Source organism: Pristiophorus japonicus, chromosome 4 (genome assembly GCF_044704955.1).
Source record: "Pristiophorus japonicus isolate sPriJap1 chromosome 4, sPriJap1.hap1, whole genome shotgun sequence".
Classification (NCBI taxonomy): Eukaryota; Metazoa; Chordata; class Chondrichthyes; family Pristiophoridae; genus Pristiophorus; species Pristiophorus japonicus.
This window is the reverse complement of record NC_091980.1, coordinates 82,828,358-82,853,833: the sequence shown is the minus strand read 5'-3', so window position 1 is coordinate 82,853,833 and position 25,476 is coordinate 82,828,358. Positions and strand designations below refer to the sequence as shown.

Here is a 25,476-nt window from a genome sequence, read left to right as displayed (position 1 = left end):
TTGTAACTCTTCCCGGCCTTCAATAAGAAGGTTGCTTTTTATTATTCCACGTACTAATCCAATTTATAGTGTTTCTGTGACAATTGGAATGATATTGAGGAATAAAATTAATTAAGTCATTGAATAATTGTTTTGAAACTACTTTTTTTTGCCAAAAAGCAAAAGTTTCAAACAGTCAGTTTTGTATCTCCTTGTTTTATATGTACCTTAGTTCATTTCTTGCAACATTTGGGCAACTTTTAACTTTAGATCTTATCTAGCTGACTGTCTTTGTTTTTCAGGCCATTATGGCTCAGCTTCCACAGGAACAAAAAGCAAAGATTGCTGAGCAGGTAGCCAGCTTTGAGGAAGAGAAGATTAAACTGGATGCTGAAGTTTCTAAATGGGATGACAGTGGAAATGATATAATTGTCCTAGCCAAGCAGATGTGTATGATTATGATGGAGATGACAGACTTCACCAGGTGTGCAGTTCAGTCTTTAATCATAACTCAGCTCAGTGATGTATTTGGCTAATGCTGCAGTTCAATATTAGTAAGCTTTTAAATTAACACAAACATTACTATGTGAAAATTGCATTATATTCCAGAGTAGGGTGTTTTCAAAATGGTTGTATTAATTTTTATATCCTCCAAGTAATTTGCATCAAACTCTCAAAACGTTTTTGCCTCTTTCTAAATCTGGATTACGATCAGTAATTTTGGGTAAGTATCCAAAATGATGGTCAGCGGCATTCCAGTTTTTGAGAGAACCTGAAAATTTTTAGACTATTGGATCATCCTTTACTTCTTTGAAACAAACCTTATTCTGATGAAATTAGGCATTTTCTGCTGCCGGAATGATGAGTTCAAAACCTCATTGAATTTTGTATTTAACTTTATAAAATTGATACTTTATTTCATTTAGAACTACATAAGAAATAGAATCATAGAATGGCTACAGCATGGAAGAAGGCCATTCGGTCCATCGATTCTGTGCTGGCTCTCCAAGAGCACCTCAGCTAGCCCCCGTTCCACTGCCCTTTCCCCGTAGGCCTGCAAATATTTTTCTTTCAGGTACTTATCCAACTCTCTTTTGAAAGCAGTGATTGAGTCTGCCTCTACCACCCTTTCAGGCTGTGCATTCCAGATTCTAACCACTCGCTGTGTAAAAAAGATTTTCCTTATGTTGCCTTTGGTTCTTTTGTCAATCACCTTAAATCTGTGTCCTCAGGTTCTGCCAAAGGGAACAGTTTCTCTCTACTCTGTCCAGACCCCTCATGATTATCTGCTCGAAGGAGAACAACCCCAGTTTCTCCAGTCTATCCACATAACTGAAGTCCCTCATCCCTGGAATCATTCTCGTAAATCTTTTCTGTACCTTCTCCAAAGCCTTCACATCCTTCCTAAAGTGCAGTGCCCAGAATTGGACACAATACTCCAGTTGAAACCAAAATATTTTATACAAGTTCATCATCATATCCACACTTTTTTGTCCTCTATCTCTATTAATGAAGCCCAGGATCCTGTAAGCTTTTTTAAACTGCTTTCTCAACCTGCCCTGCCAACTTCAATGATTTGTGTATATATACCCCTAGGGCTCTCTGTCCATGTGCCCCCTTAATGATTGTACCCTTTAGTTTATATTTCCTCTCCTCATTCTTTTTACCAAAATGTATCACTTCACACTTTTCTGCATCACATTTCATCTGCCACGTGTCCACCAATTCCATCAGCCTGTCCGTCCTCTTGAAGTCTATCACTATCCTCCTCGCTGTTCACTCTACTTTCAAGTTTTGTGTCATCTGCAGATTTTGAAATTATGCCCTGTACACCCACATCCAAGTATATAAAAAACATTGGTCCGAGAACCAACCCCTGGGGAACACCAGTGTATACCTTACTCCAGTCCGAAAAACAACCGTTCTCCACTACTCTCTGCTTCCTGTCACTTAGCTAATTTTGTATCCATCTCCATTTTATTCCATGGGCATCAACTTTGCTGGCAAGCCTATTATGTGGCACTTTATCAATTTTTGAAAATCCATGTATACCACATTGCCCTCATCAACCCTCTCTGTCCCCTCATCAAAAAACACAATCAAGTTAGTTAAACATGATTTGCCTTTTTTAAAAAAAAAAGCCGTGCTGGCTTTCCTTAATTAATCCACACTTGTCCAAGTGACAATTTTGTCCCTGATTATTGTTTCTAAAAGCTTTCCCACTGCTGGAGTTTAAACTGATGGAGTTGCTGGGTTTATCTTTACACACTTTTTTGAATAAGGGTATAACATTTTCAAATCAAAAATATAACAACCAGTTACCCTTTCATTCCTTTTGTGACTACACCTTAAAATTTCACCATACTTGAATAGCAAAATTTTTAATTAATTGGATCTGGCTTTTATACATGCAAATAGATAAATACAAGATGCATCTTTTAAACCATTTGGAGAAATTAATGTTCCCCATAAATAGAAGTATTTAAACTGTGTATTTAAAACCTCTAATACTGATGTAAAACACTTAATCAGTATAATAACAGAAATTGGATGTGTTTGGTTACTCACTGGGGGTGGGAGGCATGATGAATTCTTAATTTAAAAAAATTTCAACCAGATCATGGCCCCATTGATTTAATGAAAATCTAGTGATGGCTTCATTTAGGAATAGGTTTCCTCGAAAGGAAAGGAATACTTTCTGGAGGTAACACTTTGCACTGAAAGATTCAATCAGGTTATGTATCCAGATACATTTCTTTTATCCTGCAGTTGCAGTGAGCTGGCATAACTATTCGATCAGAAAAAAATGTTGGTTTCCCACCTGTGTAAGTGATTTCTTCCAGATGTTATGAGTTCTCCTTTTCAGCTGGACAACCTATTCTGATTGTTCTTTGAGGTGTTTTTTGGATAATCAAGTGCATTCCTTGGGTATTTTTATTAGTCTTTTGTGAGAATTAAGTATTTCCTCCCATCAATTAGTTCACTTTTCTGAATAGTATCCACTCTCGTTCTCCATTGCCCATTCAGTATACAGTCTTAATTGCATAAAATGGGGCTAATTATGTTGAGATGTAGTTTAAAGATTACTTCATACTAACTAGAATATTCAATGTTTTTACATTTTCACAAATTACCTTTTATACTTTGTCATGTACACTTTTATGTTCATCTATTATAGTCTTAAGCATTAAACTAAGGTTTTGGTTATTTAAAAAAGAAATGAAAGCAGAGGCTTTAATTAGAACTGGCACTTTGAAAGCCACCCAAATTTCAGAATAATGGCTATAAATCTTTATTTTAAAAAAAAGCTGCAGTGCAACCATCTTTGTCCTTGCAACTTTGAATAACATTTCCCCCTTTAATCCTTCCCCTCCCTCACTGCACATGCATGTAAATGTTACGGTTAACTGACTGATTTGGGAAGGGAGTAGGGCAGTGGTACTCAAGATGAGGAATTCTGTTTGATTTGTAGTTTTGTAAAGTTGGCTAATACTGATCTTCTTTACAGAGGAAAAGGCCCACTAAAGAATACATCTGATGTAATCAGTGCAGCAAAGAAAATTGCTGAAGCTGGATCAAGGATGGATAAATTGGGACGTACTATTGCTGATCATGTGAGTCTTTGCTGCAGACACGATGCAAAATGCTAGCGTGCTCAACAATACTGGTACTAGGACTGTGCACGTTTGTGCAAAAATATACTTTTTTTGCAATATACGTAACTACAAGCTTAGAAATACTTTTATTCTTCGATTAGTAGCTTTTTTGAGAAGTGGTTTGTGAAATATTGACTGGTGAGATGGTATTGACCTTTTTGTTTCTGTCAAGGTACAAACACTCATGTTCTCATACACCATAGTCCAGTTTGATTTGATACTGTAGCCCAGGAATATTGATGCTAAATTTAAATTAATCAATTTGTACGTTTTGTTTGAATTTGTTTAACACATCTAAATTTCAGTTGTCCTGGTGATTTTGAAGTATTTGTCCGCCTACCCTTGTCAAGTTGAGTTGTTCATCTGAACTGAACAGCAGGGCTCTGTAAATGCTCAGCAACAAACTGTCATGTAATATTCTGGGACTCTGTGTAGTCCAGTTACATTGCAGTTCAGTGCAGCAGAGGATTTCATGCTTTTGTTTATCCGTTTACTGGTTAATCTACTTGGCAGTTAACAACTTGACTGATGTGTCGAGCAGGTATTAATCTGGTTATTATTCTCTTGGAAATAGAGTAAGTGGAGTGAAAATGAGATGTTAACGACTGGTCGGTGGGGCGAGGAGTACAGAAGGAAATGCATTCTGGCCTGTTGGTGATTAGTTCTCTTAAAAATGAATTTGTGTCTCAACAACATGAGTTAAACTAGAGATGGAAAGTTTATAATCTATAAAACTCTTTCTGAAGTAGTTGAGGTTCCACAAAGGATGAGGCAGTTATGAGCTGACATACTCCCATTGCTGGCACGCGCTACTATCCCTGGCCGAAGGGCCTCCCGGTGCTGGTACCCGTTACTATCCCTGGCCGAAGGGCCCCCCCTTCCCAGTACCTGCTGCTATCCCAGGCCAAAGGGCCTCTCCCTCCCAGTATCCTACTATCCCAGGCCGAATGGCCTCCCCCTCCTGGTACCCACTACTATTCCAGGCCGAAGGGCTTCTCCCTCCCAATACCTGCTACTATCCCAGGCCAAAGGGCCTCCTCCCTCCTGGTACCTGCTCCTAACTCTGGCCGAAAGGCTTCCCTCCCTTGCCAGTGTTGGTACCCACTCTGGCTGACAGGCCTTCTCCCTCTCTCCCTGCTGCTGCTGTCTGGACCCTGGCAGTGCATCTGCTGTGCTGATTTCCTTACCTGCACCGATTTTCTTAACTGCCCAGAAGGTTTTTCCACAGAGGTTACATACATAGAAACATAGAAACATAGAAAATAGGTGCAGGAGTAGGCCATTCGGCCCTTCTAGCCTGCACCGCCATTCAATGAGTTCATGGCTGAACATTCAACTTCAGTACCCCATTCCTGCTTTCTCGCCATACCCCTTGATCCCCCTAGTAGTAAGGACCTCATCTAACTCCTTTTTGAATATATTTAGTGAATTGGCCTCAACAACTTTCTGTGCTAGAGAATTCCACAGGTTCACCACTCTGGGTGAAGAAGTTCCTCCGCATCTCGGTCCTAAATGGCTTACCCCTTATCCTTAGACTGTGACCTCTGGTTCTGGACTTCCCCAACATTGGGAACATTCTTCCTGCATCTAACCTGTCTAACCCCATCAGAATTTTAAATGTTTCTATGAGGTCCCCTCATTCTTCTGAACTCCAGTGAATACAAGCCCAGTTGATCCAGTCTTTCTTGATAGGTCAGTCCCGCCATCCCGGGAATCAGTCTGGTGAACCTTCGCTGCACTCCCTCAATAGCAAGAATGTCCTTCCTCAGGTTAGGAGACCAAAACTGTACACAATACTCCAGGTGTGGCCTCACCAATGCCCTGTACAACTATAGCAACACCTCCTTGCCCCTGTACTCAAATCCCCTTGCTATGAAGGCCAACATGCTATTTGCTTTCTTAACCGCCTGCTGCACCTGCATGCCAACCTTCAATGACTGATGTACCATGACACCCAGGTCTCTTTGCACCTCCCCTTTTCCTAATCTGTCACCATTCAGATAATAGTCTGCCTCTCTGTTTTTACCACCAAAGTGGATAACCTCACATTTATCCACATTATACTTCATCTGCCATGCATTTTCCCACTCACCTAACCTATCCAAGTCGCTCTGCAGCCTCACAGCATCCTCCTCGCAGCTCACACTGCCACCCAACTTAGTGTCATCCGCAAATTTGGAGATTTGGAGATACTACATTTAATCCCCTCATCTAAATCATTAATGTACAGTGTAAACAGCTGGGGCCCCAGCACAGAACCTTGCGGTACCCCACTAGTCACTGCCTGCCATTCTGAAAAGTACCCATTTACTCCTACTCTTTGCTTCCTGTCTGACAACCAGTTCTCAATCCATGTCAGTACACTACCCCCAATCCCATGTGCTCTAACTTTGCACATCAATCTCTTGTGTGGGACCTTGTCGAACGCCTTCTGAAAGTCCAAATATACCACATCAACTGGTTCTCCCTTGTCCACTCTACTGGAAACATCCTCAAAAAATTCCAGAAGATTTGTCAAGCATGATTTCCCTTTCACAAATCCATGCTGACTTGGACCTATCATGTCACCTCTTTCCAAATGCACTGCTATGACATCCTTAATAATTGATTCCATCATTTTACCCACTACCGATGTCAGGCTGACCGGTCTATAATTCCCTGTTTTCTCTCTCCCTCCTTTTTTAAAAAGTGAGGTTACATTGGCTACCCTCCACTCTATAGGAACTGATCCAGAGTCAATGGAATGTTGGAAAATGACTGTCAATGCATCCACTATTTCCAAGGCCACCTCCTTAAGTACTCTGGGATGCAGTCCATCAGGCCCTGGGGATTTATCGGCCTTCAATCCCATCAATTTCCCCAACACAATTTCCCGGCTAATAAGGATTTCCCTCAGTTCCTCCTCCTTACTAGACCCCCCGACCCCTTTTATAACCGGAAGGTTGTTTGTGTCCTCCTTCGTGAATACCGAACCAAAGTACTAAGAGAAATTGGAGTAAATCGGAGATAGCTAAACTTGCTTAAATGGCCAGGATTGGCGAGGGTGACGAGTTACCCCCCGAATAAGGTAAAAACAAACTAATCTTAAAAAAAAATCGTAACTAACTGAGTTAGACTGGCACACAATCTTTGGGGAAACTTGGATTTTTAAATTTAGGCCAAAAAAAAAAATGCTCACCCCAAAAAAAGGAGCAAATAACTTGGGGAAAATGGAGCCATATTTCTGATAAGTTCCCTTGGTGGACAAGACGCACCCAACAGTTTATCTGGAATGTGTAATTTGATTCTGCCTGCTGGAAAGTAATCTAGATCTCTGCAGTGTGTAATTTTACCCAGCCATTATCACAGGCAGGCTTCAGAGCGCAGCTCTCAGTGCTGCTAACACTATTGCTTTCAGAGAATAGATGGGCTCGCCCTCCCAAGTTAGGAGCCCTCACAACCCCCACACTGCTGTGTCCAGATGGGAAGGGATGAGAATTTTAAAATCAATTTGTTGGTTGGTTTATGGTCCATGTAGGTCAACGAGCACAGGGTGAATGGTACTTGCCATGTGTTAGGATACGTGCAGCAAAGATTTGGATGAGCCAGGAAACGTTGGAATAGTCGAGTCCAGCAAATAACACAAATGTAATGTCGTGTGTTAGTAGGACCAATATAGAATATGCTTTTCTGACGAAGGGTCATCGACCTGAAACGTTAACTCTGCTTCCTTTCCACAGATGCTGCCTGACCTGAGATTTCCAGTATTTTCTGTTTTTATTCGAGCATCTACAGTATTTTGCTTCAGGATTAGAATATGCTCTTTTTTTTTAAAAATTAATTTATAGACCATCCCTAGTTGCCCCTGAGAGGATGGTAGTGAGCTGCCGCCTTCAACTGTTGCGCCCAGGGATGGATTGGGGCTCGGCGGGTGGGGAAGAATAGGGAGAAGGTGGTGGGGTGGAAGAATGTGATTCTTCTTCCCATCTGGATCAAAGTTCTTGCTCTCATCCGGATTCCCAGATTGCGCAGCTTAACAGTAACATTGGCTCTCATCTCTTTTCCCCCCCAGACCTGGATCATGTTCTCCTTCCCCCAACCCTCCCCCCCCCCCCCACCCACTCCGAATTTCTAACCACCTCCTCCCCAATCCCCCGAGCTCCTTTTTATTTCTCTTCCTCCTGCGCTCCCCTCTCTGTTTGTAGGTTTGTGTTAAATTGTCAAGAACAACAACTGGAGGGATTTGAAAGCAAGGATGAGAATTTTGAAATCGAGGCGTTGCTTAACTGGGAGCCAATATTGGTTTGCTGGCACAGGGGTAATGGGTGAGTGGGACTTGGTGCATTAGGACACGGGCACCCGAGTTTTGGATCGCCTCTAGTTTACATATGGTAGAATGTGGGAGGCCAGCCAGGGGTGCATTGGAATAGTCAAGTCTAGAGGTACAAAGGCATGGATGAGGGCTTCACCAGTAGATGAGCTGAGGCGCAAGGGTGGAGATGGGCGATGTTACATAGGTTGAAATAGGCAGACTTGGTTATGCTGCGGATATGTGGTCGAAAGTTCATTTCAAGGTCAAATATGACACCAAGGATGCCAACATTCTGGCTCAGCCTCAGACAGAAGTTGGGGAGAGGGATGGAGTCAGTGGCTAGGGGATGGGGTCAGTGGCTAGGGAATGGAGTTTGTAGCAGGGACCGAAAACAATGGTTTCGGTCTTCTCCATATTCAATTGGAGAAAATTTCTGCTCATCCAGAACTGAACGTCGGATAAGCAGTCTGACAGTTTAGAGACCGAGGAGGGGGTCAAGAAAAGTGGTAGTGAGATACAGCTAGGTGTCATCAGCGTACATGTGGAAACGGACACTGTTTTTGGATGATGTCGCCAAGGGGCAACATGGAGATGAGAAATAGGAGGAACATCAGAGGTAACTGCAGAGGCGAGAAGGGAAGCCGTTGCAGGTGATTCTTTAGCTACGATTAGATAGATAGGAATGGAACCGTAAGACACAAAAATTGAGCCACATAAGGAGAAATTAGGGCAGGTCACCAAAAGCTTGGTCAAAGAGGTAGGTTTTAAGAGCGTCTTAAAGGAGGAAAGAGAGGCAGCGATGTTTGGGAAGGGAATTCCACAGTTTGGGACCGAGGCAACAGAAGGCACAGCCACCAATGGTTGAGCGATTTATAATCAAGCGGGCAGAATTAGAGTGCAGATATGTCAGGAGATTGTTGGGCTGGACGAGATTACAGACTATTTAAGATAGAAATTTAAGCTTCATTATACAAAATCACAATCACGTGTACAAAAATAAATGGGATTTAAAAATGTCTTAAGGTTATGGCATGGCTAATTTAAGAAATTATCAAGTAAACAGTTATTTAAATAGTTTTAATAAAACTGATTAGATGAGGAAATACGGATGGATGCTCGAGTGGAGCATAAATGCTAGCATGGACTGGGTGGGCCGAATGGCCTGTTTCTGTGCTGCATATCCTATGTAAAAATGATATCTGTAACAAACTGATACACAATGAGTTGAAGCCATTTTTAAGTGTTTACACACATTAATGAATGAATAGCGCAGTTTTATAACTTGAATATAGCCTTCCATTATACAGCTTGAATCATGCACAGTAAAAAGGCTTTCTCAATGCCTGCGGACAATAATAACATTTTACTGATTATTACTGAGCCAACACTGACAAACTATCAATTCCATCTAACTGCTAAATTATCCAATCGGCCTGTACTAAATGTATTTTTAATGGAATCCATATTATTGAACATTAATTTGAAGATGTTTAGATTACAAATTATGGCTCCATCTCCAGTAATCTTGAGATCAAATGTCAACAGTGTCCAATTCCTGTTCAACACTGATATTCATTGAACATAACAGGTTGCTGTGCGAAAATTATTTGACAACATTGACTTCTACTAGATAAGTTGCGGCTTTGGACAGTTTATCTCTTTAATTTTGAAAGCTGGCAATAGAAGTTGTCTTCGGTAGAATTAAATCTGAACAACCGCACAATGTGTAGAGTACAGAACCATGACCATACAGAAAAAACAGTTGATCAATTTCAGATTATATTCGCTGAATGTTGCTCTTAACTGATGATTCTTCATTGTGTAGGTTTCCATCTGCATTAATACTGTCTTATTAAAAAAAATTCCAAGTACCCTGGTGTCTTATATGAATCCAATCCAATCCTATGAATTTCCAATCTTATTGAAAATCTGCAACACTTGCAACTTATGGTATTGGTGCCAGTAATCTAGGTCAGAGGTTGATCCCTGCTGACAACAGAGGCCATGTTTGATATTTTCACAGAAGGCATTGCCTTTCAACGACTCTCCACTTTCTGTCAACACTTATATAGGTGAGGGGAACGCCCTTGCTTTGTCCTCGTGTTCTCAAAACAGTTTCTAAGCAGCTATATGTCTTCTATTAATAATTAGGAAATTTAAAAGTTGAATGATCATGGATGCTTTAAAAATAAAAATGGATTATGTTGGAAAACACTCAGCAGACCAAGCAATACTGTACAAGCTGTGAAATGCAAATCTTAGTCCTTTGACATAAATTTGTTACTTTGCTTCCTGCCAGCAGCACGTTTGTCCACAAAATTGTCAATTTATTTATCGCAGAGAAAAGATCTATTGATGCATCTGATTTAGTTGTCAGCAACCATACAGAATTGGATGTTATGGCTTTGGTAGGGAGTTTGTTTCTACAGCGCCATTTGCTTGTTGGACCCAATCCCTCGAGCCTATTCCTCACACTCAATCCCAGTACCAGCAGAATCCTCCCACACAGCATCAACAATTCCTGAGTCGATCAACAGTGCCGACATCATAACTTCCTTCTCGCCAACCGTGGATTCAAACCTTTTGTGTACTGGCAGTCGCAACATGACTCATATCTAGTATCCATTGGCTGGACCACAGACTTTATGCTTGGTGATAGAAATATTAATTCCATTATATTAAACACCAGCACTTTACCTGAACTATACAGTTGTCAACTCTTCTGCCCTGCAATGCCATGCTCAGTCAGAATGACACATCCATTCCTCATCTGTGACTTATTGTTTCTGTTGGTAACACTGCAAAAACATCTACATCTGGAATGAGTTTGTAATTCCCAGCCACCAGAAGCTTACCCTTTTCATCTTTCCGCTAGTCGGTGAGTAGAAGCTATGGCAGTAATTCGCTGCTTGTCGTTTTTCTCAACTGAACATTTTTCTTCAGGAGCCAGTGTTCTATTTGGTTGCAGCTTGTAAAAATGGGCCGGCTTCATCAACATTAAAAGCATCTTTGGTCATGTCACAAGATAAAAGGGTCAGGTTTAAACCCTACCCACCCAATGAGAAGCCGCTGCATTCCCCCTTCCCCCGCCCCCCCAACATTTTAATTCCTGGGTTTATGGGAGCATGTAGACTGGCCCTCGTAAATATTGAAATATCAGGGTCCAATGTCCTTTTCTGTGACCTCAAGTCAGCTTTGAATTTGACTAATGTATCTGAAATGTGTATTGCTTTTTACAAAAAGGTCACAGAATGCATGGCTTAAAGGTAGTCATGTTGATGTTTTCTACTGCAGCCATTTCATAAATGTTTGATTAATTAGTTTGCTTGTTAGTGCAGTAAGATGCATTCTGCTCGTATATGGGATTTTAAATATATCTGACAATTGTAGCTGACAGCTGATGTATCTTAACCATCCAGAGCTAGTAAACAGCAAACTTTTGTCCCTCGGGTTCCAGAAAGGTCTATTATTGGAATATTTTAATGTTGATTTTACATGATTATCAAATCAGCAAGTTAAACCATTATATCCCTGATGCTACAGATGCTTTTTATATTTGTAAGAGTGAGCTTAAGTTTTCATCCTTTTGTGCATGATATTTTGAAGGCAAAAAGGTACATATAGTTTGGGATTAAGGCAAATTGTTAGGAATTATTCAAGGGAGTTCTGTATTTCTGACCTGGAAATACTTGATGCTGATAGATGCCCAAAGCGGAAATCTTTTCCATTCCCCAGCACACACATATTACAAATAAATTTTGCAAAAAAGATTTATTATTGCAAGTTCCCTGTTTGCTTTACAGTTGGTCCAGCGATCGCCAATTAAATAGCAGCACCAGAATGTTGAAGCATAGTAGCCATTATTAGTGGATGGGTGTGTGGGGGGAGGGGGGGGAGGAGGGGTGGGCAGTAACAATGGATTGGAAAACCAGAGCATCAGTAGAATGAGGTGAGCTTTGAAACCACTATCTGAAGTAGCAGGATATGCTTGTCTATTCAGGACCTCAGAGTAGGACATCTGAAGCCTCATATTTCCAGATTATATTGGGCTCTTGAACTGGGCTTCTGTACACATCCAAGGTTTTTTTTGCATAGAATAGCAAAAAATATTCATGTGTTGGTAATGCAGCATGAAACTGAGTTTTGTATTAAAATTTATAGAGCTGTCTGAGAAACAGCTTTTTTAGTTAAGGTATTTTTATCGGATTTCTTCTGGCAACTGCTTAATGCAGGAAACTAATTTAAATGGGATTTTGTCAGCTACATGTCAGTTTTGAATGAGGTCCACTAACTACAATTCTGAATCTCTTAGCAAATCGAAAGCAACATACAACCGCAGTTAATTATAAATTCTAGTGCATAATTGCTGTAATTTGTACTATTCAAAATTAAAAACAGAACTGTAATTTGGTAAATCACACAAGTGCAAACAGGTGCAGGCCTCCTGAACTTGCTCACTGCTTGTTTCACGCAGTATTGTGGGAGTACTCTGTAATCCATGTGGTACAAGGTTACTGAAGTGTCTCCAGTGTAATGTCTGCAGATGTTTCAGTTGCAAATTGCTCCAGACCTTACCGCAGAATAAACACTGTTGTATAATAGGAATCTGGGCCGTTAAATATTAACGACTCAATCCATTTCAGGATTTATATAATTGAGGTGGTAAAATTCACTTGTTTTGTGTAAGGGATCAAACTGGATTATACTGTCAATTTCTAGTGCTTTTAATTTGAAACTTTTAATTAATTTGAGAAGCTGACCAAGACAATTAAATTGCCTGCTAAATGAAATTGGAAAAATATTCCATTTAGTAGCTTGTTTAGAATTAGGCCAAAATATGATAGGTTATGTCTTTTTGCCAAAATGCACTTTGCAAAACTTTAGTATTCCTTTTCTTCTTAGTGTCAGCTGTGGCTCAGTTGGTAGCACTCTCGCCTCTGAGTCAGAAGGTTGTGGGTTCAAATCCATGCCGATTGTGACATCACCATGTCGCCCTTTTCTTTCCTGGGTGCTGCCAGTCACCGGCAACAAATATGGGAGAGCAATATGGCGGCTGCCATGGGACCAGCTGGCAAAAGAGCGGTGATGCCATTTTATCACCATTTCATGGTGATAGAGTGTTGGTAGGGAGATGAATTTCTAGCCCAAACAATTTATCTTTAGTAGTACAGGTGTAACGTCTTGAATCTGAAAAACGGAATTGTCCAAAATCTGGACATTTTGCGCATAGCTGATGGAGTCGTCGGGAATCTGGAATTATTGTCTGAAAACCAGACATTTTGGGGGCAAAACTCAAAATCTGGCACTGATTAGCTTGAGGATTCTGGATCTCAGACAAAACCAAGTCTGAAATTCAGAATCTCGACCGAATCCATGCCGGATTTTGGGTTTTGCCGGATTTCGGATCGAGGATTCTGGATTTCAGACTTGATTTTCTTGTCTGAAATCCAGAAAAACCCAAAAACCGGAACAGACTCCGTCCCGAGGATTCCGGATTTCGAATGTTGTACTTGTATTGTAGTAGTAGTGTATACATAGACAATAAAAATAGTGAAGATAGAGTAGTAGATTGGCGCAAGTATTATCCTGTGTGGGATTTGGTCAAAGAACCAACTGCAGAAGTTGATCCAACCATAAGACTTTTTGTATTGGATGGTGGAAGAAAGACAAGACAAGGGAACGATAGGGAATCTTTCATTTTTAAAGTGGCTTATTACAAAGGAGAATTAAAATTCCTGATTTAACCCAAGCTTCATTTGTAATTTAAAAAGCGAATCAAAAGGGAAGGCAGGGGCTGCAGAAAGCACTTTTTTCAATATTTTGACTTGTTGGTCACGAGCTTTCTTCTTGCATTGGGTATGTTTCTTGTGTTTCTCTGGTGCTTTTCTTCTCTAAAAGGTCCCAGGCATCAATCCAGCTGCATTGGTAAGCAATAACACTATGTTTAACCTATTAACTTGTGCAAGAACATTTAATTAATTTTGTTTGTCAGTCTGAAGCACCAGTCAATGCAGCTTTTTTGTCTCCCATTCAAGAGGACTTTTCAACAAGCTTAACCGTCAGACATTTAGACAAAAATGGCAGACTATATCAGCTGATGCTTCAGCATTGTTTGTTTTGGTTTCCCTCAGTTATTAATATAGAGACTTCCTCCTAAAGGCGAGAACAAATATTCCTGGTTCAATGTTAAAAATATGTTTGGCCTGTCCTTTGCCCATAGATGTCCAGGCCATGTATCAGTTGGAATTAACTTGTGCATTTGTGAAGCCTTCAGTGAGGGATAGTTTTGAATCTGGTCCTAAGACTTGCAACATGAGCATTTCTAAACTTTTCATTTGGTCAACATTGAATCTATCTCTGGAGTGTTGGAGCCTGAACAATGTACACAGTCCCATTGATAAATATACCTTTAGCTTCACACATAATGTCTAACTGACAAACTGCAGTTTGATTTTGTTAGAACCCCTTTATAAATCCTAAGTATTTCATTCAATGGATTTATTTTACCAGCATTGTTGGCAATGCAAATGTACTGTTACTATCTAATCATGGGAGGGAGCCGGGCCATATGCAGGTCGATTCTCATAGCCCTGCTGTTCAAGAAGCTTCATAGATTTCCTGATTGCAGATATCTATAGCAATTCTGTTACTTTTTCTCTGTACATAAAAAAAAAAGTAGTTTCCTTGCCAGTTTAATTTTTACAAAAATTGTAAAATTGACCGTGACAATTAAACATTGAAGTTGCTGCTTTAAATATAGATTAAAAGATTTCTTGGAGTGACTTACAGGGCTGTTGTTTGTTTATGGAATTCTGATCTCCATAAAGCTCATAGTTTAAACATCTTGATCTCAAGTCTGAATTACAGGCTATAGAGCACATATTTTTGTTTCAAAATGTTTTCTTGCTGTCATGTGCAAACTAGGTTCAACAGCCGTTTTGAGTCTCCTATTTTTTTATGTTCTTGCAGTGCTTTCGAGCATCTCGTATCCTTTCCTTGTAAAAATCCCATCTGCTTAGATTCTTGCACGCTATCCAACAGCACAATAAAACACAGCAAGTCGCCCTTAAGATCCTAGCATTAGTGTTCTTCAGCTTCAGGTCTACGTTATCCCTGTAGATTTCTTCAGCAGTGACTTACAGATGTAGGAAAATAGTATAATAGATTTTATATAACCAAACTCTTAGCACTTATTTGTGAAGAGGCATTGAGTCTGAATTTGTGTCTTCTACTTGGAGGAAAAAGTGAGAGGGCCAATTCAGAATAATTCACCACACAAACCTCAATTTACACAAACTTAGAAAATTCCATCCTCTAACAGATGAGTTCTGGTAGAACTTAAGGCACAAAAGCATTATTCACATGTGTTGGTTATACTTCGGCCCATCTGGATGGAGATCCTGGAGGTCGAAAGAGCTGTTATTGGCCTTATTATTGGCCTTGAGCCCTTAATTCGATCTCCATGTACAGTAAGCTCTCGTTTAACCGGCTATGAATGTAACAGAAAACCAGCTGTAATGGAATTTAAAATATTGCGAGATTCGGCAATTTAACTGTCACACACGTGAATATCTCGCTCACTTCAACTATCATAAACGTGCACAGGTTGCTCAATTACACACACATTGATGCCAGCGTGGACTTCTTTCTCACTTTTCAACTGTCACACACATTGAAAGCAGTTCATTACAACGCATCAGTCTGCCGAGTGTACTTGTTCAAAACACCCTGAAATCAAACAATTTAAAATGCCTTCTGACAGCACTAAAAGCAAATGCAGTATTAGGAAATGAAAAGTATTGAACATTCAGCAGAAATTAGAAATTATAAAGAAGTCTGAAGCTTGCAGAAGTGTGCGTACTTTGATGGATGAATAGGAAGTTGGATCATCAACAATTTATGATATCAAGAAACAAAGGAAAGATTTAGTAAGTTTCGCCGCTGCTTCTGAATCTTCCGTGAAGGCAATGTCCCACAAGAATTTGCAAAAGCCGAAACTTGACAAACTAGACCAAGTGCTTAATGAATGGTTTTCTTTGAAACGGTCTGAAGGTGTGGCAATTTCAGGGCCAATGATTACAGCAAAGGCCAAGGACTTTAAGATGAAAATGAATTTAACTGGAGTGCATTTTTTCAGAAGGTTTGCTCACACGTTTTAAGCATTGCCACGGCATTGGCCAGCTGGACGTGATGGGCGGGAAAAAAATCAGCAGACAATGAGGCCGCACAGAATTATTCACGAACATTTGCTGAAATGGTGTAGGAAAATAAATTGACTGCAGATCAAGTATAAACCGCCGATGAGACTGGCTTACTATGGAAGTGTTTGCCAACTGCTATGTTGGCTGCAGCAGGGGAGAAGAAAGCTGTGTAGGCTTTAAAATGAATGAGAGGTTAACAATCTTGAATTGTGCCAATGCCTCTGGAGAACATAGACTTCCACTTTTAGTGATTGGCAAATCAAGGAAACCACGTGCTTTAAAAGGAATTGCTCATTTACCAGGTTTTCATGTATGGGCTAATAATAAAAATCGTGGCGATTGTCAGCAGTGCACACAAAACCAAACGCACTTAAATCCTTAGCAGAAGATGACATCGAAACAGATGTAACACAAACTTATATTGACGAGGAACTTACCGGCATAGTCGCCAATAAAGACACATCTGACGAAGAGATGAACGATTCAGACAATGAAATTGAAGAAAAACAAAAAAAGACTTGGACACATGCTGAAGAAGCAATGAAATATGTCGTTGGATATTTTGAGGAGAATTCTCATTTTACTTCTTACGAGGTTCTGCAAACTCATATCGTCCACAACATTTTAATTAAGAAGAAAATGAATTCATTTAAACAAGCAGATATAAGATCGCTATTTTAAAAATCAATCTCTAATGTCAACGCAGAAAAAGGAGGACCTGCAGATGAAGAAACATTGGCAAAAGTAGCAATTGAAGAAGCAGCAATGGCAGAATAAGCAAATTTAACAGAATAAAATGAACTAAATATTTTTTCATTTATTTTTAATTTCCGTTATGAATCAATTTTCATTTATTATGTTCACGTTCAAATAACATGAACTAAACCTTTTTATTCGACTATAAATTTAGCGCTTGTCAATTATTTGTTTTATATTTCGAAAAGTTACGAATCGATTTTCAATCTAAATAGCTCATTGGAAAGAGCGGATCAAGATCTATACGATCCGATATATAAAATATTTTGTGGGTGGTTCTATCACCTTCAAATATTAACTTTAAAAGGTAAACTCGCCCTATCGGAAAATTCATTTAACCGGAGTTGCCGAATCCCCAAACAATCCGGGTAAATGAGAGTTTACTGTATATTCTATCTCCCACTGGCAGGGCAAACATCACGTACTCAATTTGCAAATCTTTTTGTTTTACATACAAGGAGCGATTATGTAAATTGGGCATGTTAACATAAGAACATAAGAAATAGGAGTAGGCCATTTGACCCCTCGAGCCTGTTCTGCCATTTAATAAGATCATGGCTGATCTGATCATGGACTCAGTTCCAATTCCCTGCCCGCTCCCCATAACCCTTTATTCCCTTATCAATCAAAAATCTGTCTATCTCTGCCTTAAATATATTCAATGACTCAGCCTCCACAGGTCTCTGGGGCAGAGACTTCCACAGATCTACAACCCTCTGAGAAGAAATTCCTCCTCATCTCAGTTTTAAATGGGTGGCCCTTTATTCTGAGACATTGCCCCCTAGTTTTAGTTTCCGCTATGAGTGGAAATATAACTGCATCCAACTTGTTGAGCCCTCTCATTATCTTATGTTTCAATAAGATCACCTTTCATTCTTTCGCTGGACAGAGAAGGTTGAGAGGTAATGTGATTGTTTAGGATTTTAATAGGACCAGATAATGTAGCTCATGACATGCTATTTCACGTTGCCCAGGCACTGGAACAAGAGGACATGGCCTTCACTTGAAGAGGGTAAATTCAAAACTAATCGGCGGAAACAATATTTCAATGAGCGAGTGGTCAATCTATGGAACAGGCTCCATAGGGAGATGATGGAAGCACTTAGTATTGAGACATTCAAATGCAAATTAGATAGATTTCTTTCAGAAAATAACATTTTGGAATATAGTATGAGTAATTTGAGACATGACATGGTAAGTGTCGCATGCTCAGGGAGGAGCAAGTGACTGGACCTATTCTCAATGTTCTCAATGACTTGCCTCATGTAGTGTCTGGCTCTGTTGTACACTAATTCATAAAGATTGATTGTTATGATTAGTCAATAACTCCATTATCACTATCGTGCGAGTACAAGGAAAGGCACATTAGATGAATATTGGTCTTTTTTCATCAATTTTATTCAAGCAATTCGTTCCTATGTAGCAGCCCTCTGTTACCTCAGCCAACTGACTTTTCTTGTAAGAACATAAGAAATAGGAGCAGGAGTAGGCCATACGGCTCCTCGAACCTGCTCCGTCATTCAATAATATCATGGCTGATCTGATTTTGCCTCAACTCCACTTTTCTTACTGTTCCCTATAACCCTTGACTCCTCTGTAGTTCAAGAATCTGTCTATCTCAACCTTGAATATATATTCAATGACTCAGCCTCCACAGCTCTGGGATAGAGAATTCCAAAGATTCATGACCCTCAGAGAAGAAATTCCTCCATCGCCATCTTAAATGGGCGACCCGTTATTCTGAAACTATGCCCCCGGTTCTAGATTCTCCGCGAGGGAAAACATCCTCTCAGCATCTACCCTGTCAAGCCCCCTCAGAATCGTGTATGTTTCAATAAGATCACCCCTTATTCTTCTAAACTCCAATGAGTACAGGCCCAACCTGCTCAACCTTTCCTCATAAGACAACCCCTTCATCCCAGGAATCAACCTAGTGAACCTTCTCTGAACTACCTCCAATGCAAGTATATCCCTCCTTAAATGAGACCAAAACTGAAGGCATCATCATTAGGCAGTCCCTCGAAGCGAGGATGACTTGCTTCCGCGCCAAAAAAGGATGAGTTCACAGGTGTTTCAATGAAGGACCTAATAGTCCAGATCCCGAACTACATAGTGAATGGTGGAAGATGTCTGTGCTTGGATTTTTTTTAATGTGTGGTGGCTGTTGCACACCAGCCACCACACGGGCTTGACAGAGCTAGGTCTTGGTCCAGTGGCAAGGATTACCCAAGACTAACTGGAGACCAGCTCTGCTGCACAGACCGAGCGTGTACACATCGCAGTGTGGACTGACCCGTGCTGCCCCTGGGCCCTCGCCTCTTCTGTGCTCCAGATTCACGCCTCACTTGGGCCCCGGTCACTTCCCTCTACGGACTAGGTGTGGTCTCACCAACGCCCTTTACAGTTGTAGCAAGACCTCCCTACTTTTAAACTCCATCCCTCTTGCAATAAAGGCCAACATTCCATTTGCCTTCTTAATTACTTGCTGTACCTGCATGCTACCTTTGTGTTTCATGTACGAGGACACTTTCTGTACCACAGAATTCTGTAGTCGTAGTAAGCTGGGATGATATTTTATATTGGCAGTGGGGAGGGGTGCATCTGATACAATCACAGCCAAGTTTAATCCTATTATCATCCAGTTTCCACACAACTACTTTCCATGAGGTATTGTATGTAAGCAATTTAAACTCTTCACTGACTTGCTCAAAGCCTAATGCCAACTATAGCACCATGCCTGAGCCTGAGATGTGTCTGTTATTTCAGTTTGAGCTAATAGTTTGATAGCACCCTAAATGTTTTACTCTTTTTAAAAATTGAAACCATTGAAAATGTTTGTAGAAATTGTGGGATTTTTAACTAGTAGTTTTTTTTTTTCAGTGCCCAGACTCCAGCTGTAAGCAAGATTTATTGGCCTATCTGCAGCGCATTGCATTGTACTGCCATCAACTGAACATCTGCAGCAAAGTGAAGGCAGAAGTTCAAAACCTGGGTGGAGAGCTCATTGTGTCTGGGGTAAGTATTATGCAGTTATTGAATGAGCAGTTTCCTATAAATTAACAAGGAAAATGTTGTGGCCCCAAAAATCGAGGGAAGGTAATCCTGGCTGTTATACTGGGATTGTGCTGAGTGGTGCCCTCCTGCACTGCATTGTTGGAATTATGCTGGCACAGCTGGAGGGCACCTCATTTGCAAGGTGGTGGATGCATATCTGATGCCCATGCAGCCAGAAAATCTTGTGCCTGGTCGTATTTGGGGTGGTGGAGGGGTGGAAGGGAGGTACCCCAGACCCTCTAGTCTTCCATCGGCTCCCTGAGTAAGGGGTCCAATCTTTTATTTATTCTTTAGTGGTCCAGTGCCGGGAAATGGCCTGAACCATCATTGTGGAGCCCACAACTGCCCATTTGAAGGCTGGTACACTTTAACTCCTTTGGTGTTTCAGCCTCCAGTCCAATGCTGGGTGCCAACTGAGTCAGAGATATAGCAACTCCTGGTGTAGGATATCTCTGCCCTTACAAAAGGAAATTGTGCCATTTTCCTTGTAAGGGGTGGGAAGAGGTTCCAGGCCTGTTGAAACAAATCAGAAGATCCCAGAGACTGCTGAGACTTGACAGAACTAGGTCCTTACCCTTTTTGGGCGGGTTCTGCCAGTGTAATGCTTGGAGTCGGTCAGAATCCCAGCAGATTTTAAGGGCATATGTTTACATTTAAAATTTGTATCTGTCTCACCTAGATGTTACTGAGTTTTTGACAACTTTTAACTTATTACAGGTAACAAATCCAAAGATTTGTATTGGAATATTAGAGAAATTAGTGATATGCAAGAGATTCCTTACAAAATTAAAATGAAATGGGAAACATGTTTGTCGGGCAAGTGGCTACATTTTAAGTGACGAACTAAATATTCTGTTTTATTGCTGGATATATTAATGCTATATTGTTGAAGGCAAATTACAATACCCTGAATTAATCTGCAGTTTAGTTTTCTAGTATCTTGTTATTTCCCCTTTAATTTACACTACCCATAGGATCATATCAACAAATTTAATCATTATTGATATTTGCACTAATCCTGCCTCAATGTAGTAGTTATTATTTATCTTTATGTTGCAGCTTTGTCATTCCTAGTTATGGCTGATACTTTAGCATTATAATATATGTAATAATTTCAGTTTTTGGCTGCGTCACTAAGTAAGCCTTGCTGGGAAGGAAGCGTTAATAAGGATTGTTATCCTATTTCATGGATGCATGCCAGCAACCCTAGGAGCACTAAACATGTAAAGACTAGTAAGAATTTCCAGGCATGCATCTTCAGTTTTATCAGGGAAAGTGAGAGATGAAACAGCACAAATGTATTTCACCAAACTTAACTCTTCAATCTCGCTATTAGATTAGGTTTTCTCTGGCTGTTAATTGCTCAGGTACATTTGTAATCTCATGGAAAGATCTATACAGCTGCTTGCTAAAGAATTGAAATGTTGAACATAGTTACGACTGCAGAATGCATATTCAGAGATGTAGAATTTACATATAAAAGGCGGCTCTTAAACAATGTTAGATGATACTGTACCGATCAAGAGTTAGACGGTCTGCATTTGAGGGGTTCTGATGCTCCTCTGTACTTGGGCGGAGTGGGGTGGGGAAGAGCCAGTTAGACTTCCTACTGTGCATTGCCATTTAGTGGAAACTTGGCTAAGGACAGATTTAGACTCAGCTAAATTACCCTTTACAATTGAATAGTCCGCTGATACTCACGGTCTAGGCTCACACATGGAGTGACCACTTGTTAAGGTATTGGACATCTGTCAACGCCCATGAGGCTGTACTTCCATAAGAGCCAGTAATTGCTGGAGAGGAAGGGAGAAAGTGGAAAATAACTTGGTGTGCAAGCATCAATATTAGGTGAGTCTTAAAGGCATTGTAAAATAAAAATTGTGCCAAGTGAATACAAGTGATTGGTATCGAAGAGTAGTATCTATTGTGCAGTATAATTTGGGAGAAAATTAAACATTAAACCAATTGATTCATAATAAACTTGACATCTAGAAAATGACAAGTGTGCCGCCTCCTTGCCTGAACAGAAATTGTGGCCTTGACATCCATTTGCACAGTGCAATATTTTGCATAAATATTTTTGCTGTAGTTCATAAGATCATTGTTACTTCAAAATAAATAATATCCCTTGTACCAGTTGCATTAGAGTGGAAGGATAGAGATTCTATCCTACAATTCCATATATTGCAACTTCCCAATATAAGACAAACATTTGATATATTGGGCATATAATTTGAATAATCCAACAATTTTTGTGAGGCAGCATATAATTGAGCATCTCGCTAACTCTAATCTCCTGCTATGAATATTAATATGTGCCTAGGATACTGCTGTATCATACATATAACACCAACATCTGGAGACACTGATTCCATTATCCATTTGGGGTGTCATCTCTATTGTGGTTTCAGTGTAGTAGTTCTTTGTAAGGATAAAGTTGTATTTAAGGACTTTACTCTACATCTTTCTTTGTAGCCATTTGTTGTTTTCAGTTAGGTAGGAAATCTACTATCTCGCAGTACTGCTCTGGAATTGAACACTTAGGTGCTCTCATTGCATTTAGGAGCAATATAGAAACAGCACCAGTTGGTTTTCCTAAATTTAGGCAAATGTCTTACAATTGCCTTGTACCGATTGCACAGCAGTTGAAGAATTCACTGCCTCAAATTGTTGGGTAGCACATGTGACTTCTAACATGGGATAGTTTGGTCAGCATATTCCATCAGGGTCACTGAACAGTGCAGAACTTTATGATCTTACATTTATTGAGCAAAATTGCTAGTGTACTTGTATTAACTGCAGGTTCACAGCTAATTCTACTGCTATCTCCCTGTAATTCTCAAGAGCCTGTTTTTGGTGTCTTATTTCCAGGTGGATAGTGCAATGTCTCTGATCCAAGCTGCAAAGAACTTAATGAATGCTGTTGTGCAAACAGTAAAGGCTTCCTATGTGGCATCCACTAAATATCAGAGGTCACTGGGCATGGCATCGCTGAACATGCCTGCTGTCTCATGGAAGATGCGGGCTCCAGAGAAGAAACCCTTGGTAAAGAGGGAGAAAAATGACGATATTCACAAAGTTAAAAGAGCATCTCAGAAAAAGCATGTCTCACCAGTGCAAGCTCTCAGCGAGTTCAAGGCTATGGATAGCATTTAAAATAAAAAGCATTCCTATACATTATCACTGGTAAAAATACATTTGAGTGGCTTCAAGAACTCCTCCTTAAACTTGCTCAACTTTTTAAAATAAAATGTAAGCTTTTAATATACACACACAAATGTGGGTCATACCGAGTTACGAATTGTCTTTCATTTAAAAAAAAAGTTAAATAAAGTTAGTCTCCATTCCATAATTGGATTGGGAAGTTGAAATGCTGTGCAGATTAGGTCACATTCAAGCCTCCTTTGGCTCTCTGGTAACAAGCTGACAATAACTATGCTTTAATTCTATAACATAATCAAGAAACTTTAACTTTTTGTGGGATGTGCAGATTGGCTGATGAATTTTAATGCCCAAAGTTCTTAAAACTGAATGAAACTGCCAGCTATTCTACATTGAAGAAATTGCAATAAAGTGATTTAAAATCATTTTCTATAAGCAACCTCATTTGTATGATGATAAAAGACTTTAAACCATTAAATGCATGTAGAGGTTTCTCTTGGTTTAATTGTTGCTTTAGTTAGATTGTTAATATATGGACTGGTTTGCAATTTTGATTTCAACCCATTTCTGTGATCTTCCAGTCTTCCTCCTCTTTCCCCCCCCCCCCCCCCCCCACCACCAACAGTCCAAGCAAAAAAGGAAATCTTCCCCTCCCTTCCCGCCTTTTCTTTTGTTCTCCTTTCCTCAAATACAAAAGGCCAAGTTATTTACACATCCCTTGATATTAACATGCTCCCTGATTGTGGTTAATAGAATTTAAATAGCCAACTATTATTGTGCTACGCAATCATGCTATATATCAAGGTACAATATAATGGGTATGATAATCATTGGAAGACAATCCTAAATTAGTAACTAGAGATACTGTACCACACTTAAGGACTCTTTAAAATCTTTTTTCATGATTTAAATACTTTTGTTGAAGCATAAATTTACCTCTGTACTGGCGATAATTCTCAAATAAAGTTACTGTTTTGACAGACCCTGTAGCTTTTGGTATTCTGAAATTACAGTTCTCCCCTTGCAGTCAACCAAAATGTATCACTGTATTCTGTATAATTGCAATACAAAATTGAGGTTGCTTGCCTTCTGCAGCTTTGGGCAAAACTCTAGCATTGCATTATGCCAAGAGACATTTGAAAAATATTTTTTAATTCCAGTTATAGATTTAGCAACATTTATTTTTAGGGTGGGGGAAGTTATATCCATGGGGTTTAATTATGTTGAAATGTACATTTATTGATTAGAAAGTGGTGCACTTGCCAACAGTATTTTATAAATTGAATGATTCAGACATTGGCATTATAAAAACAAAGTGATAGGTATACTTTGGTTTCTATGAAATATGGTTATATTTTAATAGGTTGCTAACTAATTTAACACTTCCAAGGCAGAGCATAAGACACTTGTAAATTTTACGAAAATTTTTTTTATTTTTCTTGTGATACTAAAAGTAAATCTTTGCTATCTTTTGGACCAATGCTTTATCAAAATTCATTAGTCTATGATGTGTTTAATTATGTTGCATCTTCACACTATGAAGACCACATGACTGCTCCAATCTACTGCCTGACCATGTACAAAGACGACCTTCAGGGATGCACCATAGATGATTGCTACTGTTTTAGTTTTCCAAAATGCAATATACACATGACATAAGTAATCTCGGTCAACATTTTTATTAATGTACAAGAATGAAAGATATGTGAAGAGTAGTCAGTGTACCGAGCCTGTATTTTCATGGTGTTACTTCCACACACCCTCCACCTCCCACCCACCAGCCACACAATCTTCCTGGAAGAGGCAGAAAAAAAACATCTGCCAATTTAGGGGGGAAAAAATCTGGGAAATTCCTCTCTGATCCCAAAAGTCATCAAACAAGTTCCAGAATACTGGGAGATGCCACTACCAATAAATACCTGCATACTTTCTAATATGTTATTTGGCCACAATCAGGAAGCTGTCCATCACCCTTTGGAATGCTTGCAGCAAATCCACACTCACTGCATATGTCAGCAACTTGTTTCAGTGGTAGATGACTCTCTGCAAAAAGAAATGCCTCATAACATATAACCTAGTTATATGACATAACTTTTATACTCCTGTTCCCTGGTTCTTCCTAACCTGACTAGCTCAAATATCCTATCCACGGTGTCTAATTCTTTCAATATTTTGAAGACTTCAATTAAATCCAAGCTGTTCCAGAGTACATAGGTTGAGAGCTGGGGCTATCATGGTTGCTGAGAGATTTTAAATTGGGTATAATTACGACTAAGGGGATCAAGGGGTATGGAGAGAAAGCGGGAAAGGGATACTGAGGGAATGATCAGCCATGATCTTATTGAATGGCGGTGCAGGCTTGAAGGGCTGAATGGCC

The 25,476-nt window shown here is 39.8% G+C and overlaps 1 protein-coding gene across 1 annotated transcript in view; it reads left to right on the top strand.

The window, feature by feature from the left end:
- The window catches only part of ctnna1 (catenin (cadherin-associated protein), alpha 1), a 197,386-nt gene extending 173,305 nt beyond the window's left edge, over positions 1-24,081 (top strand). The window contains exons 15-18 of the mRNA XM_070878385.1: positions 282-463; positions 3,488-3,593; positions 19,764-19,898; positions 22,809-24,081. Of these exons, the coding sequence (XP_070734486.1) occupies positions 282-463; positions 3,488-3,593; positions 19,764-19,898; positions 22,809-23,093 (708 nt within the window). The 3' untranslated portion in view covers positions 23,094-24,081. The remainder of the gene's footprint in view (positions 1-281; positions 464-3,487; positions 3,594-19,763; positions 19,899-22,808) is intronic.
- The last annotated feature ends 1,395 nt before the right edge of the window (positions 24,082-25,476 follow it).